Genomic DNA, 18,163 nt, shown 5'->3' on the forward strand with positions numbered 1-18,163 from the left:
TTTGTTTTTCCCCCTGGGGGAGGGGGGTACAAGATTATTCATGCAGAGGAAAACCGCTACTTGAAGAGTTCAAAACCGAAGGTCGACAAAATTGAACTTGATTTTAATATTTCCATGAGCAGAAGAGTATATTTATAATAATCGATCAGAAAGCTCAAACTTTAGTTGCCTGCTTAGATAAAACCATAGATATTCTTGCAGATCGTTGGAATGGCTGAAGGGGTGAAAGTAGAGAAGTTTTAGTGGTGACAACATATCAACTAGGTAGATGACCATTGGGAATGGCCATGATGGTTAGTAAGTTGCAAATATTACTTGTGTAACACTTAAAATTACAATTCTGGGAAGAAAGATTTTTTCTCGTCTCAAAGACCTTAATGTCTTGGAAACTTAGAAAAAGATCTTACCAACAAATAAGGCAAAAATATATTATATTTCCTGAAGCTAAGATATCTTTGATTAATACTTATTGGTTCGTTTTTTATAGACGTCCAGATGATAAATAGAGCCGCTTCAGCCCTACACGAGAGAGTAACACAGAATTTCGTTTGCATGCAAGTTATATAGAACAGTATAAGTTTGTACATATTTTGCTTGGCTTATTTGCTGGTATGAGGAACTTGTCATATCACAGGTTATGTGGCAATTATATGACGAAGTATTTTCTTGTCTGGCACCTAAACTGGTGGCTTGACATTTGTTGGCGGCATACAGTTGTCATGAGTGTTCCAGAAACCAAGATTTAATGGAAAGTAAACAATATTCAAGAGGAATGAACTCATTTCTGTGTTTCAGGGCTAGCAGCAGTCCCCAGATATCCTTCCTTTATTTCTGTTTGTAGTTATAATGATAGACCGAAAAAAATTACAATAGTAGGCTAGATCAATAGAGGAACTTCTGGTTTAACCCCTCACCAGATCAAATGGGTTCAAGTGCCAACCCTAAGTTGTTTTATTAAATCATGAATTATACACAATGAAATAAAAAAGTATATAAGTGAATAAGCTTCCTTACGTCGTCTGCTGGTTCTCTGTTTTGCACCTGCATCAGTCTCTTTTCTGTGGTAAGGTGATGATACTCTTGCTTATTTCTTGTTTCTGTATTTGTAAGGATTGGCATGGTATAAATCCAGTAAAAATCTCTGTCAAATAGCTGCAGCTTTTTGTCTTCCCTAGTAGCTTTGTAGCTTGACAACAGGGCTTTTATTGCTGACATGGTTTCTGTCATGATTGTTTGCCTGTTTTGCATCTCCTCAAGGACCTCTGTTACATTTCTTTCCTTTATCCCTTTTTTATTTAAAATGATTAAATGCTGCCTTTGGTTTATCTCTATGCTCCAATTGTTATTCCTGTTATATATCTATTTGAGTCCATCAACTCCTGTTTGATAGTTTTTTTTTTGGTATCTAATCCCTTTTTATTTGTGGTAGGTTGGTGGAGGATCTTGGTCTGAAGGTGATGGAGCATTCATCTATACTAATGCCAGTCCTATTGACACTCTTAAAAGATGATGCTCCTGTTGTTGTGAGACAATCTATTGTTACTGGAACATATTTCTACTGCAGCATCCTTGAAAAGATGGCATTGCAGGTCCTCATAACGCATAAATTCCATTCTCTAAGAGATTATTTATTATTTTGTTCTTAATACTATATTTTAGCTATGTAATTTATATTACTAAAAACTCCTTTTTCTGCCTCAATTATGATATTTCCTGTTGCATTACCAATGCTGATTAGTTTGCATATTATGATAATTATCAAATCTGTGCAGAAGATTGTGCTCTCTGAAAACTGTAAGTGCTTTTTGTTTTTTGTGCTATATGTGTGGGATGTGTGAAGAGACAGGTGGAAGATTTACCATTTTGTATCAAGAAAGAGAGAAAGGATTTTAGACAATGTTCAAAATTTTGGATGAAATCTGTACAATTTTGGCAGCAAGTTTCGGTGAAGGGTTTCGAGGGCAAATTAAGTCCCAAAAATTATAGGAAACCCTATTTTAGGCAATCTAAACACAGTGGAACCATTAGATTTTAAAATATCACACCCAATATGGTAGTTTGACCAAGTACTTGTTCCAACAATGCTGCAAATCGTTGTTTTCAATGCGTTCCTTTACTACCTAGTTACTAGCTCCATCCTTGTATGGCAGTGATATGGTGAAGTAGTCACAAAAAAATAGCTTTTCCCTCTTCCTTGTCAAAACCCGACAAAACGAATCTTTGCTTTTATTGTAAAAGCAAAGTAATGTTGCGACTGAAATTTCTGCAAAATTCAAACCTATGCTGTGACGTGGGATGTTTTCAATTGTTATTCAGTACTTAACATAGTGAAGAAGGGTTGAGGATTCTAACTACGTGAACACCAAAATTAGATTGCAGCAAGGTTCAAAATTACATATTTTGCCCTCTGTCGAAACCAGAGTATTTCAGTGAAATTTTGGTAAATTTGGCATATAAATTTTGATAGTCATTTTGTTTAGGTTCGGTTTATTGCCAAACGAAATATTCACATCAAAATTTTGAATATTGGTTCAATGAAGGGAAGCTGATAAAAGAAAGATTTTGATGTTATCAATAAAAATGCTGGGAAAAGGGCCAGTGTGGCTGTTTACAATGATTTATTTCTTCAACTTTAACTACTATAAGTATTAAGTTACCCCCCCAAATCATAACATTGAGTGTATAATTGTCTACCTACAAAGAATTAAGAAGTGAATCTGATTTAAGAGAAAATGACATCTATAAAGAAGACAGTATGCCCATAGATTGTGTGTCCTAGTCACATTTAGACTTATCTATTCAAATCGTGTCTGATGGGGTTCTATCTAAACTCCAAAACGACATAGCTGGGAACTCGGAGAGAGAGGGAGAACCTGCTGCAACCACTGCTAGGGGTTTCAGAAGGGGAAAAAACTCTCTGTTATTATGATATCTATCATGTCATTGAAGAGTATGGGTTCTCTAGGGAAATATTATGGTCACTTTAATTTGTGTTATATAGTTTTTTTCCCCCTACTTCCAACATGAGGGAAATCCGTTTCATTTTTATATCTTTCCTTTTCTTCTGGATAAAGCAAACACCCCATTTTGGAGGGAGTAGGACAACTATATGCATGTGAAGGCAATGCATAAGCCATTAACAATCAAGGGGCTAGGTCTTTTTCTTTGGGGGGGTTTGGTTGGCAGTGAAGATTGATACTTCTTTCATGTATTTTATTATTATATATATATATATATTTGTTATAGTTTTGTAATTATATGTCATCAGCCTCAGTATTAAATTGTTCTTTATTTTCATTATAGTTTCTTGTGTGTCAACAGTTAATTATTCCTTGCTTCATCATCTAACTAATATCTTCCCCCTTTTTCTAAATTATAGTTTCATCAATCTGGTAGAGTTGAAAAGTGGCTTGAAGAACTTTGGATGTGGATGGCTAAGTTCAAAGATGATGCTTTTGGCATTGCTTTGGAGGTATGCATTTACTTCACCTGTCGCTTCAACCTTGATGGAATTCAAACTTTTACCATTGTCTTGTGAGGATAATCTTTGCTTGAATCTTCGGCACAAGAATTTACAGTTTTTTTTTTTTTTTAGGGAGAAGAAGAGGCATAAATTGGAACAGAAATATCGTTTGATTCGTCAATCCTCAAAAAAAGAAATAAGCACATTTTGGAATGCCTAGGATCAATAATATCCATTTCACTGATCTTTCTAATTCTTTTATGTGGAGCCTTCCCTACAAAACTCAAATAGTAATAATGGGTAACAATGATTCAATCTCTCTTCAAATTCGGCTCAGGAAAAAGCAAAATAAAGTTTGTTTAGTAACCAGCTTATCAAATTTTTTTTTTTAGACTAGATACAATTGGGGGGGGGGGTTGACATAGGCGTGATAAGGGCAAATCAAAGGAAATAGGCTGAGATTTGAGAATAGGGTTTTTACGCCTACACTAGGATTGGTTGCAAGCAAATTGTTTTCTACTTTTATCTTGATGTTGCAACAGGAGGGTTGTTTTCGGGTCCAATTGATTTGGTATATGATGGTAATTTTAGAATCAGTGCAGTTAATTTGTTTAAAGGAATCAATATTGAACGGTTTAGTGATATTAGATTGTTAATTAGTTGAAGAAAGTTGGGAAATTTTGAGCTGGCTTATTAGTAAGGAATGTGCTGGACAGAGCTCAAAGACATAAAAGTAAAAAAGGGAAGAAGAATTGGAAGGAGTGTAGGATTTTAAGGAATCTGGAAGATTGGTAGGATACATGTGACCAGAAGAAAAGTGAGCACTTCAGCTGCAAACAATCCATCCAATATATGCTAAACCCAGTTCCTATGTAGATTAGATTTTACTATTTTAAATCAGACTCAACTAAATTATTTTATCACATTACAAAATTTTTACCCTTTTGGAAAAAAATGACAGAAAACCCAGACTATCCTTGATGATTAGAGTTATTTTGTCATGCCCTAGACTGTGCTGGATATAGAGAAAGAGTAAAGGAATTTTTTTTTTCCTTCTTTTATAAATAACTTCTGAATGTTTAAGCAAAATAAAAAAAGTCAAACTGTTCTAAAACAAGACATTCTTGAAACAAAGACCACCTCAAGCTTATGGTTCCGATAGACCAAAAACATTAAGGAAGGACCTACGGAAAGGTGTATGGGGAAGATGGACCATGATGCTGGAGGGTTAACCACCTCAATCTGGGCCTAGAAGTAAAACACAAAAGGTTTAAGAATAGTAGAAAAATTATGTATTACATATTTAATATTAGTGAGAGGATCGGGGGGTGTTGGAGAAGAAGCAATTCCAAATTGAACAAAAGCCGGAGGCTAAAAAATATTAGAAATCTGTGGGGGAGGGTTGGGAAGAAATTGATTTCTCCATTAGTTGATGGAGGCACGGTACTGGTTGGTATAGGATTGATTTCTGTAATTCTCTAATTGGTTCAATAGAAAGTTTGAACAAGAGGATAATGGTGAAAGATTCTAGAGATTTATCTGTGTCGATGTTCAATTTGAGGAATATCTCCTACCAGACTTTTTTGTTGAGAGGTCTCTATAGACTGTTGTTTTGGTTGGTGTGTAGAGGAAGCTTGGCTTGGTTGTCGCAGGGTCTGAAGATGTTTGGGTAACTTCATCATATGGGCAGAGTATCAAGATATTCGTGATATGTTTGGGTAGATGGGAACGTTGATTTGGAGAACTGAAAGAAGAATGTAGAAAATTAGGAATTTTGTTTAAAAGGGTGAGAAAATCTTTTTGCATCAAGTCATCAAGGCTAGAATCTTAATGATTTTTCTGTTTTCATTTTCCCCCTTTTAGGTGGTTGTGGTTGTGACTTCTGGACAGGACTATGACATGGTTGTTGGTTTTGGGAGAAATGGCATTGCTTATGGTGTTTTTGTTTTTCCCTGACTGGTGGAAGGGGGTGTTTCATTTTCTCTCTCTTTTTCTGTGTATTTTTTCTCTACTTATAATACAGTTCTGTTGCTGTTGTCTATTGGGGGGGAAAAGTGCCATAAGCTTGATTGGAAAGATAACTAATTTTTTCATAGGCTGTTTGGTTGGATTGAAAGTCCTGGAATTGGGAGAAATGGGATTGCTTATGGTGTTTTTGTTTTTCCCTGACTGGTGGAAGGGGTGTTTCATTTTCTCTCTTTTTCTGTGTATTTTTTCTCTACTTATAATACAGTTCTGTTGCTGTTGCCTATTTTTTTGGGGGGGGGTGGCGGAGGGGAGAGGAGTGGGTAAAAGTGACATAAGCTTGATTGGAAAGATGACTAATTTTTTCATAGGCTGTTTGGTTGGATTGAAAGTCCTGGAAATTGTAGGAAGCTCTCACTTCCCTCTCATTTTTGTAGAAAAGTTAAATTTGGAAAGTAAACAACTCTTTGGAAAGACATAAACCAAGGCATTTCGTTTTCCCTCCCACCAGATACATGCGAGGTGCTTGATAAAAAAGGGAAATTTGCATATTTTAGGAATACTTTTTCATCTTAGAACTTAAAAGGTAGGGAAGGTTGTTTGTTGTTATTGTTGTTTTCTTTACTAATGTGTAATTTATCTATTCCGTCTCTAATCCAAGAAGCATTGGTTCCATCATGACCCAGACAGTGAACCCACCTACCCCTGTCAAGCTGGCCCTAGACAACTCACCATCAATAAGCTCCACCCCAACCTGCAAAGACCTTCAGCCACTCTTGCTCCCCTCCCCCGTCTCTTCCACCTAAAGACTTGGTTAATAAGTTTTTTACAGGATTTGCCTTGTTTGATGCCACACATTTGCTTCATTACGTTAGCTCCATTAAGTGTGGTGACCCTAAATTTCTTCGCAGGATTTGCTCAGGGGAATGACAAGGTCTGAAATCCCAATGTCAACTTTCAGTTTGCGTCCTTCCAATTATTCACAAAAGTCCTTTCAGTTATTCCTTTCAATTAGATAACTATTTCAAGCCAAAGAAACTTGTACTACTTTCATAGTTTTGTATTGTTGGAGTGCGTATCTGGAGCTCTCACATTTGTATGTTAGCAATTAGCTTGTGAATATAGTCTGTATCAATGTGATATTTTATTTATTTTTCCCCCGTGTTTGAAGTTATGCTTTTATTGCAAGAGAAAAAGAAAAGTACAGGCTACACAATAACACCACAAAGGGATACAATCAAGAGCCCACAGTTGCGTAGGACTGCAAAACACCTCCCCCCCCACCCCCCAAAAAAAAAAAAAAAAGAGAAAAGAAAAAGACTTCCACAAAACACAGAGCAGGCCTAAACAAAGCTCTTGCTTTTGTAGCTCATCCACCAACTCATTTGTACGTACTGGATTCCATTGGAAAATAATCAGCAACTGAGAGGCTAAGGATCTAATTGATTTGATCATATACAAATGGCGTCATGGCTCATCTTGTATTTTGCTTCCATTGAATGACATTGCAGAATCATTATTAATAGCTTTTCGCTTGATTCTGTATCAAAGCAACCATATATCTCGATACCTTTTACGTTCAAATATTAAAATTAAAATTCTATCAATTTGGTTTCAATTTTCTCTCCTGGGGTCATCCTTACTAGCATCTTGCAGTGTTTTTGATTCAATAGACTGGGAAGTATCAAATGAACCATCATGACAATCTCCACCTCAATTCAACTCAGCCTTATCCCAACTAAATGGGGTCGGCATCATGACAATATCCACCTACATTTCCAATATCCATTTAGTTCCTGCTTCATATGGAATTGACAAGAACCTGGTGCATGGTGGCTTTTAAGAATATCTATCTCAATTCTTTGAAACAATTTGATGGTCACCATTAGTAATTCAAATATTTGACTATTGTGGAAATTTGCTTGCACTTGATGATGTAGCCTGGTTCTGTTGGAACAAAGTTGCTGGCAATGAAATTTTTGGAAACATACATCCTACTTTTCACGCCTGATGCCGATGATCCTGAAACATCTATTAAAGAAGGTAGCATATCACAATCATTGGTGATACTTTAAGAGTTTGAGCTGTAGATGTTTTAAGGCATTTAATTTTGTTGACATGTTTACAAGTTCATGCCATTTTGTTCAACTGTTCGCAGGAAAGGGACGAACCTTTAATATTTCATGGGTGGTTGGAGGCCACCCAGTTCTGGATACAGCGTTGTTCACTTTGGAAGCAAACAAAGCTCTTGGCCTCCTCCTGGATCAGCTGCAATCAGCCAGTTCTCTTTGTGGTTCTTTAATAATTGCTGTTATCAACTGGTGAGTGATCTCTCTCTCTATAAGTATTTCATACTCTATGAAATTTAGTTGGTAGTGTTAACCTTACGTATTTTAAGTTCATTTTGGCTTCTACTTTGGTAGTAGCTTTCTTCATTTTTTGGAAGTGACAAATTTGACCACAGACAATTAAAAATCATTAGTATTCTGAGCTGCAATACTGGTAACATAAATAAATCTGATGGCTCTTAATCATGATTGGTGAAATTTAAATTGCAGGAATGTCTTAAATTATAATTGAATTAATGGTAATTAATTTTACTGACCAGCTTCTCATCCCTAATAAAGTTCGAACTTTTTTATTTTGCAAATTTCTTATTTTCTAGATCATTTGAGAAGCTTTTGCTTTCTAGCTCATTAGTTGATTGTATACTTTTTAATGTGTAGTGGGCAAGCCTGTGGTGCAATGGTTAAGTTGCACTATTGCAACATTGGCCACAGGTTTGAAACTTGGAAACAGCCTCTCCTGCTAAGCAGGGGATAAGGCTGTTCACATTTGCCCCTCCTAGACCCTGCAGTAGTGGGAGCCTTGTGCAGTGGTTGTTTGTTTTATGTTTTTTAATGGGTGGGTCTGTTACTTTCTCTCTCTCTCCCTCTCTCCCTCTCTCCTATTTAAATTTCTGGCTTTATATCCACTTATTCTGCTAGATTTTAAGTTTTCCTAATCCTAGCATTATAGTGTCAGCAAAAGTGTGTGGTTGTAGTTTTCTCCGAGGATCTGTGGTCTTGTTGTCTAGAGATGGGAGTATCTTTTCTATGATGTTCCATTTATCCTTTATGCTGGTGGTGGAAATGAAGGGTAATAATTAATTTCTTAGAGGGCATATTGTTGTAGCCCGTAGGTTAAATTCTCAATCAGGTGATGCTTGACAATTCCTGGAGAGGGTGCATAGTTTTATGCTGTTTTTCTTTGTTGTGGGAACCTATATATTGTTAATAGAGTGGTTAGTAGAACAACTTAGCAATGCCTTTTTGTTATTTTAGACGGACTTGTTGCAGTCCTGGTAAGTGGATTGGGACTTGAAGAGTATCAACTGCCACTCAACCCGTTTTTTTTTTTTGGGGGGGGGTGGGGAAATAGATAACTACCACTCAACCTATTTTATGTTTCCCTCATTTCTTCTGGACCGAAAAATACTTGTAGGGGTCATTGAGATTTATTGTTTGGAATCTTTCCTCCCACACAGCTACACAGCTCAAGAGCCTAAGTTTGATGGTCTTACCCTGTTATTTGCTTCTTTCCCCATAATTCTCCTCCATTATGTTGTTTTTGCAGGAGTGTAGAACTTTGTTGTATTATGGTAGCAATCAATTTTTTATAAAATGGTTTCCAGTAATCCTGCGTGGAGGGATACAATTTTGAGCTGTCTTAGATTCTTAATGTCAATTTGTACATGAACGCCAATGGTGTAGCTCAGTTGGCAAGGGAGCTTGCCTAATTCGACATGCGTCATGAGTTTGACTCCCTTAACCCCCTTGGGGCCAGCCCCACGGTTTCTATGGTTCTCATAGGATGTGGTGCTGACCTGACTTGTGTGTGTGGGGGCATACACGTGCGTCTGGACACCTGTGTTAGAAAAAAAAAATTATCAATATGTATGCGTGACATTTTGTCACAACTAGTCTTGGGGTCAATATTCAATTTGTTAAATATTGTTTCCTGGGCTTTACTTTTTTACCTTTTTTTACTACATAAGAAAAATTGGAGGCCTCGGCGCAATGGTAAGGTTGCTCTATTGCAACCTGATGGTTGTAGACTCGAACAAGGAAACAGCCTCTCCACAAAAAATGGGGGTAAAGCTGTGTGCACATGTCCTTCCCCAGACCCTACAGTAGCGGGAGCCTTGTGCACTGGGTATGCCTTCTCTATTCTTTTTTTTTTTTTGAATACTGAGATATACTTGGTTACCCCTGGGAACTGGCTCGGGAAAAAAGTACTTGCTACAGATCTTCATGAAACACTCATATGCAAACTGTTCAATTTTCCTAATTTTGTCCTTGCTTGAAGATGAGTATGGAGATAACTAAATAGAAGAACCTCTTGAAATCTCCCTATGATTTGTGATATGTTATCTTGAGAGAATCCTATTTGGCCTGTAAGGCATGTTGACAATTTTAAGATAGACTGCAAACATGATGCGTATGATCTTTAAGTTTTCTTATGTTATGATATATCATATACATGCATATTTATGTATACAAGTTGTTAAGATCAATGGGTTTATGCACATACACACATAACTATGCGACTTTCTGGATGACTTTGCAAGGACAGATTTCAGTGTTGACCATATGTGGCTGGCTTGAGGCTGTGGCTCAGTTGCCATCATGATTTTTAATGCATTGGTATCCTTGCTTGTACTTGGAAATAAGTATATAGTCTTGCATTATGCAACTTCGGTAGTTTTATGTATGATGCTTTTGATTTTATATTATGATATTACTTACCTCATCTAATGTGTTTCTTAAATACTCAGGACGCTTTATCTATGTTCACCTGCATTCAGTAGTTACTGATCACTAGAAAATTAATATTCAATACAAATAATGGTTATTAAACGTTGCCATTGTGCTACAATAATGCATTTTCTACTTCTCTCTAGAACGTTCAATATGATGCAAGATTTAATTTTCTCATATCTTTCTACTGTTTTTGAAATCTTAAAGGATTACTGAAGTCTGGAAACAGGTTGTAGTACAACTGCTTTTTATGGCATTATTGCGGCATGCCGACCAGCTTTCTTGTGTGGAGTTAGATGGAAATGTGGTGATTTGAGATCGGATTTGTGCTTGAGGCTGGTGCTCGGTGGCTCTAATAGTGGGAGATAACAGGGCTTAACATTATTAAACTGCAATATGTATGGCTACTGTGGGGTCTGATGCCAACGCCACTGGCCTATTATAGGATTTGAGAACGAATGGATGAGATTGCCTTCCAATTTGCTGAAAGGAATCGTTATAGTCACGTGTTGCAGTTTATGTTTTGTAAACTGTCGATTGACCATCACTTCTACACATTCTAGGAGTATCTCTGCTGTATTTAGATGGGCTGATAGACAAAATGCCATTTTAAATTGTAATATAATTATTTTTAAATGTTGATGCACATCTAACACTCATAATAGTCAAAACTATTCTTTTTTGCCCTTGCTGGGTATCACTTGGCAATTCTCAATCTATTTCTTGTTACATGGTTTGCTTGTTTCTTTTTTTCCCCGCTCAATCTTTTACCTCTTCTACCTTATACTGTTTGTCATGGAATATGAGATTCTTTCTGTGGAACATTACTCTGTTGTTCTGCTGTTTTTGTGATGTGTGGTTAATTGTGACCCAATGTCTGAAAGTATTTATAGTTAATTCTTTAGTTTAGACTCACGTTTTTTTACTGATGGTTTCTTATGTATGAATGATAATTGTCAAGTGAACACCTAAAGGGCACTATAATGAGAAATCCAAGTAATCACGGTATAAGCCTTAAACCAAGTGCCATAAGGATCTTGCATTTTCAATTGGAGGGATTCATCTATCCAAAAAAAGAGGGATTTTCAAGATGGTTTTAGGATTCATGCTGCTTCTCATTTATATAAGTGCTTATATAGTGCAGAACTGCAGTTAACACCAATCTTTTAATTACTCTCCCACTCCCCCAGAAATGGTCAAAGGAATACAATGGCTTGCACTTCATTTTCTTCTTTGAATCATCACAGCCATTTCCTAATAGGGAAGGATATGTTGAAGGCATATGGATGTGGTTACATTTTTACAATTAATTCACAATGCCTTTCCCCCTTTTCTTTCTAAGCCCTTTGATAACCGCATCTTTCCAACAAATATGGTCGCAAAATGCGTTGCTAGCAGATGGGCATTGTTTCTGGTAACATCCACGCAGCTTAAAAGTTTTACAGACAGCAAGATGATACCACTGTGCATGTTTGTTGGCTGTTGCTTGCAGTGAGGGGGTAACACTGAACAGAAAAAAAGAAATTTTTAGTTATGCAATATTCACAAAATTAACTCCATCAGAATAAAGTATTAAAAATTTTCTTTAAAAAAGTACTAATTTTGATTTCCTTTACAAGGAAAGAGTAATCTAAGACCAGTGCACTATTAGGTGTTTCAAAAGAAAAGATGCATTTAATTAAATTTGGGGGAGAGATGATTGATACTGCTAGACAAATTCGGTTTACATTTATCTGCTTATCAGAGAGAGAGAGTGCACCCCTCCTTTCTGAAGGATTTGAAGGGCAACATTTTATTCTTCTGTTGTATTAAACTACAACTACTTAGAGCATACTCTAGGTGGGAAAAATGTTAATGTTGTAATTCTATGTGCTATCAGCCTTTTGAGTGATGCCTGATCACATTTTATGATCAGGCTGATGAGTGAAGAGGAGGAGGTTGGCCATCAATGTGGTTTGATTTGCTATTTTCTTCTGTCAGTATATTGGACTATACTTCCTCGTATTATCTCTCGGTTAGTGATGAGATTGGAAGTATTGAAGTGTACTTGTAGAAAAAGCTTCTAGAAGGGTTTTTACCTTTGCTTTTGATGCTGCCTTTGCCTAATCCATCTGTAAGGCTAGGCTTTGCATTTCTCATCTATATTAGTTTTGAGTTGTCATTAAATATGTAAGTTGGAGATAGAATTATAGAAACTCTGAATATGTATGTTAAATAAGTTTAACTTTGTATAAAATAGGTTGGTTGAAGTGGAGAGGTGCGTCCGGAGTGTTGTGTGATTGACATATTCCTTTAAAGCTTAAAATGAAAATTTTATAGGACTGTCATTTGACCGGCTATGATGTATGATGTTGAATGTTGGGTAGTTAAGAAGTGGAATATAGATAAACTAAGTGTAGTGAAGATGGAAGATATTAAGATGGATGTGTGGAAAAACTAAGAAGGGCAAAGTAAGGAATGACCACATTAGAGCTGAGTTGAGAGTAGCTCCGATCCATGGTAAGCTATGTGAGAGTTGTTTGAGGTGGAATGGCCATGTTCAACGGAGGTCTTCAGATGCTCTAGTTTGGACGAGTGATATGATCCAGATTAAAAGAGCTAAAAGAGCTACGGGTAGGCCTAAAATAGCCTTAGGAGAGGTGGTGAGGAAAGACATTCATAGCCTAGGCCTTCTGCCACATCATTTTGCAAACAGCTGGTTGGAGAGCAAGGATCCATGTAGCTGACCCCATTTAGTTGGAATAAGGATATGTTGTTGTTGTTGTTGTTGTATTATAAAATAGACAAACTCATACAGATTTATGATAGTGTTGATGTCTGTTTATTATTTATGTCTTACAAAGCTTCATAGGTGCTCTTTTGATGCATTATTTTAAGTCATGGTACCCGACGATTGAAAATATCAACCCTTGTTAGCTACTTAAACCTGTTAATCTGCATGTACGCCATATCCTGCTCCCTAAAACTTGCATTTGAAGTCATCACACTTGCTGTCTTATAGGTAGTGATTGAAACTAATTGGTGTAGAACCTGGCTTATTTGTTACTCGTTTGGTGAATTCTACTACTACCACTGATTTTATGGACTGGTTAGATCAAAGATGGCATTTGATTACTTCAGCATTATTATATGGATTTATGATAGGTTTATCATGAACAGTAGTTCCTATGTAGATATAAAGTTGGAATGCCTTCTTTTAGAAACTGATGGTGATGAATAAAGCTCCTAGTATATGGAAAGTCGATATGGAGATTTGATAAGGAAGATCAAGCATTGTGGTGGTTAGGGCATGATTGTGATAATGGAGAATTTTCACATGGTCTTACGGGTTAGAAATTGGTGTCATTCATGATCCTTTAATGTTTTTATGCAGTTTTACCCTTTCTAGGACCCCAGAATTAGTCATTGTTTTTAAGTCTGTAATAAGGAAGTTATATGGTCTTTGGCATGTTCAACTGTCTGGGGGTATTGCAGAATCCTTTGATTGTAAGAGTCTGGATGAGGTGGACATCGCAGTGGAAAAGAAGAAAAAAGAATATGAACACTGAGGTAGTATAAGGTTGTTAATTTTTTTCTGTTAGTGACTTCCTGATTAGGGGGTAGTGGATCTTTTTTTCTTTTTTTGCAATCTGTTTGAGGAATAGTTGTTTGATGTAACCAAAAGCAGAAGACAAATGTTAGCTCTCTCTTCTGGTTGGAAAAGGTGGCCTGGGAAACCTTTGGATGCTTTAACATTATGGCCTCATAGACCTTTTGGGCCTTAGACCCGTAGGCTTTGGAGTATGGTTCTTTTCAAATTTGTTGGGTTATATGGAAGGGAAGGATTTGGACAGTTCTTCAGTGATATTATCCATTATTGGGAATATTGCAGCTCCTTCATTTTGGATTAGTTTCAATTTCAAATGAGTTTAAAGATCTCTGCTGTTGTTTTTATGTCTATGTAAAGTCTTCACTTTTTCTTTTGTTCATTGATTGTCCTATGTTTTGGGAATGTGAAGTCTTCTCTTTTTCTTTTGTTGATTATCTTATGTCTTGGGAATGTCCACCCCCCAAAAAAATTAAGATGCACTATTTTAATGCTAATAAACAATGAAAGAAAGAAACATGCAGTATAGTCCTGTATTTGTGTGATCCATTAACTGTGTCTCGATGGTATTCGACATGGCAAAAAGTATTTGCACATGGAAACTGCAAAACCCAAACTATTGTTATCACATGAAAGTTTATGATTATATTGGAAGCTAAACTGTTAGATAACTGACAGGTTGTGTAGTCAAAATATTCGATATGAGTTTGCAAATGGATATACTTATTTTAGGCAGGTTCTTTTTCAACCTTTGGTAAATTTTAAAACAAAATCAACCTGAAAAAATTATTGGTATTGCATAGAAAAAGCATTTGTTTGGCTAGCTGCTCATATTTTGAGCCTTGTACTATTTCTTATTCCTCTATATTCCTCTCTGTACCTATTAAATACCATCTAATATTATACAAATTTGACATGGTATCTGTATCTGTGACTCTGTATTATTAATAGCCTAAACCATATAGTTGGATACAATAGAATTGCAGTGATACAGCGACCTGCTCTAGAGGAGTGTTTCCAGTGTTTAGATGTGTCACTGGAATAACTTGTGTACAATGTGAATAACATTCAACTTTAAGCTCAGTATGGCACACTTCTTGCAGTGGGGTAAGGATTCTCAACAAGTTTCAGTTTTGAGGATCAGAGAAGCCGTAAAGGTTGAGAAGCTTTTCTTGAACCAAGTGGTAATTAAAGACGTAAACTTCTTCAGGCCAGTTTCATGAACCTCTTAGGTGATCCATAAAGTGCAGACAAACCTATGTTAATTAGGGATATGCCAATACCAAGGAGAATCTGCAACTCCCATGGCCAATCCATGTAAATCATGCTTACACTGAGGCAATGGAGCTTGTAATAGTTGGTTCTGAATTGTGTAAGATGCTACTGTTAGACAAGTGCAGCTTTTTGAATAAAAATGCAAACAAATTGCAATGCAAGAGGTAGCGAAGTTAGTTGTTTTTGTTGTAGCGAAGCTAGTCATTTTGGTACGTGTACTGAGTTGTATATTTTAGCAAATCAGATTACTGAATGAGATTGACTTGACTCCCCGTCTTGCCCTGTTGCTGGAATAAACATGTGATTGTTAAAACCTTTTACAATCAGGATATATTATGTTCCAAGATTGATGTATTGAAGAGGTGCAATGGCCCAGCTTGGTTTTGGTTGTAGATAAAAGTATTCAGTCAGCAGAAACTTCTGGTCAAGCCTTAGAATTTGTGCAACATAGCATGTAGGCAAAAGATAGCTGATCTCATTAAGTCGGGGTAAGGTTTTGGATGATGTTGTAGCATGTAGGCAAAAGATGTTTTCCTTGACCTTAGTATCGTCCTTTTACCACCTCCATTTTGTAGCTTATAACTCCTCATTGATGAATTTTTGGGCTTTGTTTGTGCATTTCTGTACCATTTGATCTACCTCACCCCATGTTTTCACCTATTGGGACAACTCCAGAGTTCCTTCAAATGTTCTATCTTCAAATTCTATCCTTTCTAATCTTGCCTCTTGGAATGGAGAGTCATGGTGTTATTCTCATTGTATTAGATCCACTAGTATATTGGTTTTCCATATTCACTTTCAATGGAACCCACGGACTGCAGATGAGGTGGCAAAGCAAGTAATTGTACAGCCTCATTTGTGTCTATGATGCCATTCCAATATGATTTGCCTTCGCTTTTCGGCGGAGGGTGTTAAGTCTTGTGTAGAATGTGGTTTCTGGTTCTATTTCTGCTGTTGACATTGTTGTTTTATCGCTAGCCTATTCTCTATTTGAATAAATTGTTTCTTATTAAAAGAAATGTTAATACTCTCTGAGATACTTTAGTGTATGTATATGTCGTTTCTATGTGTCTCAAGATTAAACATCATTGTCCATATACCTTTAAACTTTACCCATTTACCTTAATGAATCAAGCAATCATTCCACACACTGAAAGTTCTGCTTCACTTGATTCACTATGCTCTTGTCGTCTTGTTCCATGATAAGTATCACTCTCGATCACACCCTTCCGATTTATGATCGAACCAAGATAATGAAATGGTCAGTTTGGGGTTTCACTTGATTATTAATCTCAATCACTCCATTTCTCTCCAATTTTTGGTCTTCTGGAATGGTTATCACCTTGTATTTTGGATTTGTTCCCTGTTTTATTTTTCTTTTTATTTTGTTAGTATATTGCACTTCCTGATTAAGAGAAAAGCTCCAAGCAGAACCTTGGGCATATATTCTGAATGATCTTATAAATAAATCTGAAATTTATGACCCTCTAAAGATTCTGTACATGAAGGCAAAATCTGAATCACTAGAACTGCTGTACTGGGATAAATCAGTAATGATGAAAGCTTCTGTTCAGAAACCTACTAATGGAAGAAGCTCAAAAGCAATTTTTGAGGAAACTGAAATATAGAATTAAGTTGTGAGAGTCGACCAATTCTTTTAGTAAAACTCCTCAATTAGTATTCCATACTCTTCTTGTCCAGCATAGTGAGAATGATTATTTATTAATTTCTGAATCTTTTTTTTTTTTTGGGTAAAGACTTCTGAATCATATAAGGGTGAATCTTGTTGTAAACGAAGTGGTGAATTGAGAAGTTTTAACCTGCTTTTGATTGGTCCTTGTCTTATTCCTAAATGTTTTTAAGTTAGGGGTAAAAGGAGATTTCAAAATAATTTGAAAGGCGACTTGACACTATTGTCTTACACATTTTTCAATTACATTACCCTCATAGAAAGAACAAGTGCGTTATATTAAAAGGGCAAAAAAGTAAGAACTTTCTTTTCACCAACTTTGGTTACAATGAGATTTTCTCATTATATATATATATATATATAATCTCTTTTAGGTTCTCATGATTTTTGTTTTATCGATGTGTGTTTTTCTTCTTAATGAATCCTAGAGCCCCTTGCCTCAAACATTTCAATTGGTACTTTCAGTTGCTTTTTGGAAGGGGGTTTGTTGATGGTCAGGAATGGGGAATTTTAAAGGAACATTTTTTACTCCCTGGTTCACAATTTTGATTGAAATGCCTAAATTTCGATGGCGTATTTTGGTTTAGACCTTGGTCGAAACAAAATCATGTGTTTCACTGAAATGGACCATATTTTGGTGCCTTTTCTGCCATTTTGGTGTCATATCGGCCATTTCGAAAGTCTATTTCGGTTTTGACCGGGGTCAATCCCTGTTTGAAACCAAAATCTTGAACCTTGCTTCAAGCCAGAGAAAGAGAGAGTTTGACAGGGATCCTGAGATCAAAGGAGGAACTTAAAACACTCTGGAGGTATCTGTTTTAGGAATTCAGATGCAAGTGGTGTCTTGGGCAGTGGATAAGGACCTGTTATATGTTGGCATCATGGGATGTCAGTTGGATCAAGATGACCAGTTTCTTTGTTCCCTTCTGAAATTGGGTGTGGAAGCTTGTAGCAAGTTATTTTCAAATGCTAAAGCTTTGGGCTTCTTTGGTTTTTCGGTGCTTAATTCTGGCATGACTGCCCCATTTACAATTTGCAGAGTATTTCTAAATTGCACCTTTTCACAAATGACACAGTGAAGACTTATTCTCAATTGCCTTCTTATCAAGGTGGAGAATTAATCTTTGTCAAAAACAAATGATTCTCAGAGAGTTGGGCCGTGTTATGGATTTGCAGAATCTGTGGGTTCTCTTCTAGCTAATTGGATCTCCCATGTGATATATCTTTTTGTAGTATTGTCTTCTTTCTGTATAGTGCTGGTCTGTGCAAGCATTAGGTGGCCTATTTAGTAGATTAAATGAAGTTGCTTAACATGATCAAATGGATGTCTGGAAGACTGGAGAATTCGGAAGTATTACTAAGGAGCTGTATTTTCAGTTAGTTTG

The 18,163-nt window shown here is 36.4% G+C and overlaps 1 protein-coding gene across 3 annotated transcripts in view; it reads left to right on the top strand.

Moving 5' to 3' along the window:
- Window positions 1-18,163, top strand: part of LOC122084046 (symplekin) — a 48,903-nt gene that overhangs the window by 901 nt on the left and 29,839 nt on the right. For 2 of the 3 annotated variants that reach the window (XM_042652047.1, XM_042652046.1), the window contains exons 2-5: window positions 1,430-1,589; window positions 3,380-3,472; window positions 7,369-7,471; window positions 7,587-7,749. In XM_042652047.1, the coding sequence (XP_042507981.1) occupies window positions 1,430-1,589; window positions 3,380-3,472; window positions 7,369-7,471; window positions 7,587-7,749 (519 nt within the window). Of the gene's footprint in view, window positions 1-1,429; window positions 1,590-3,379; window positions 3,473-7,368; window positions 7,472-7,586; window positions 7,750-10,434; window positions 10,928-18,163 lie in introns of those variants that run through there. The other variant, XM_042652048.1, reaches the window with a different exon arrangement.

The sequence above is a fragment of the Macadamia integrifolia genome, chromosome 7 (assembly GCF_013358625.1).
Source record: "Macadamia integrifolia cultivar HAES 741 chromosome 7, SCU_Mint_v3, whole genome shotgun sequence".
NCBI classification, from domain to species: Eukaryota; Viridiplantae; Streptophyta; class Magnoliopsida; order Proteales; family Proteaceae; genus Macadamia; species Macadamia integrifolia.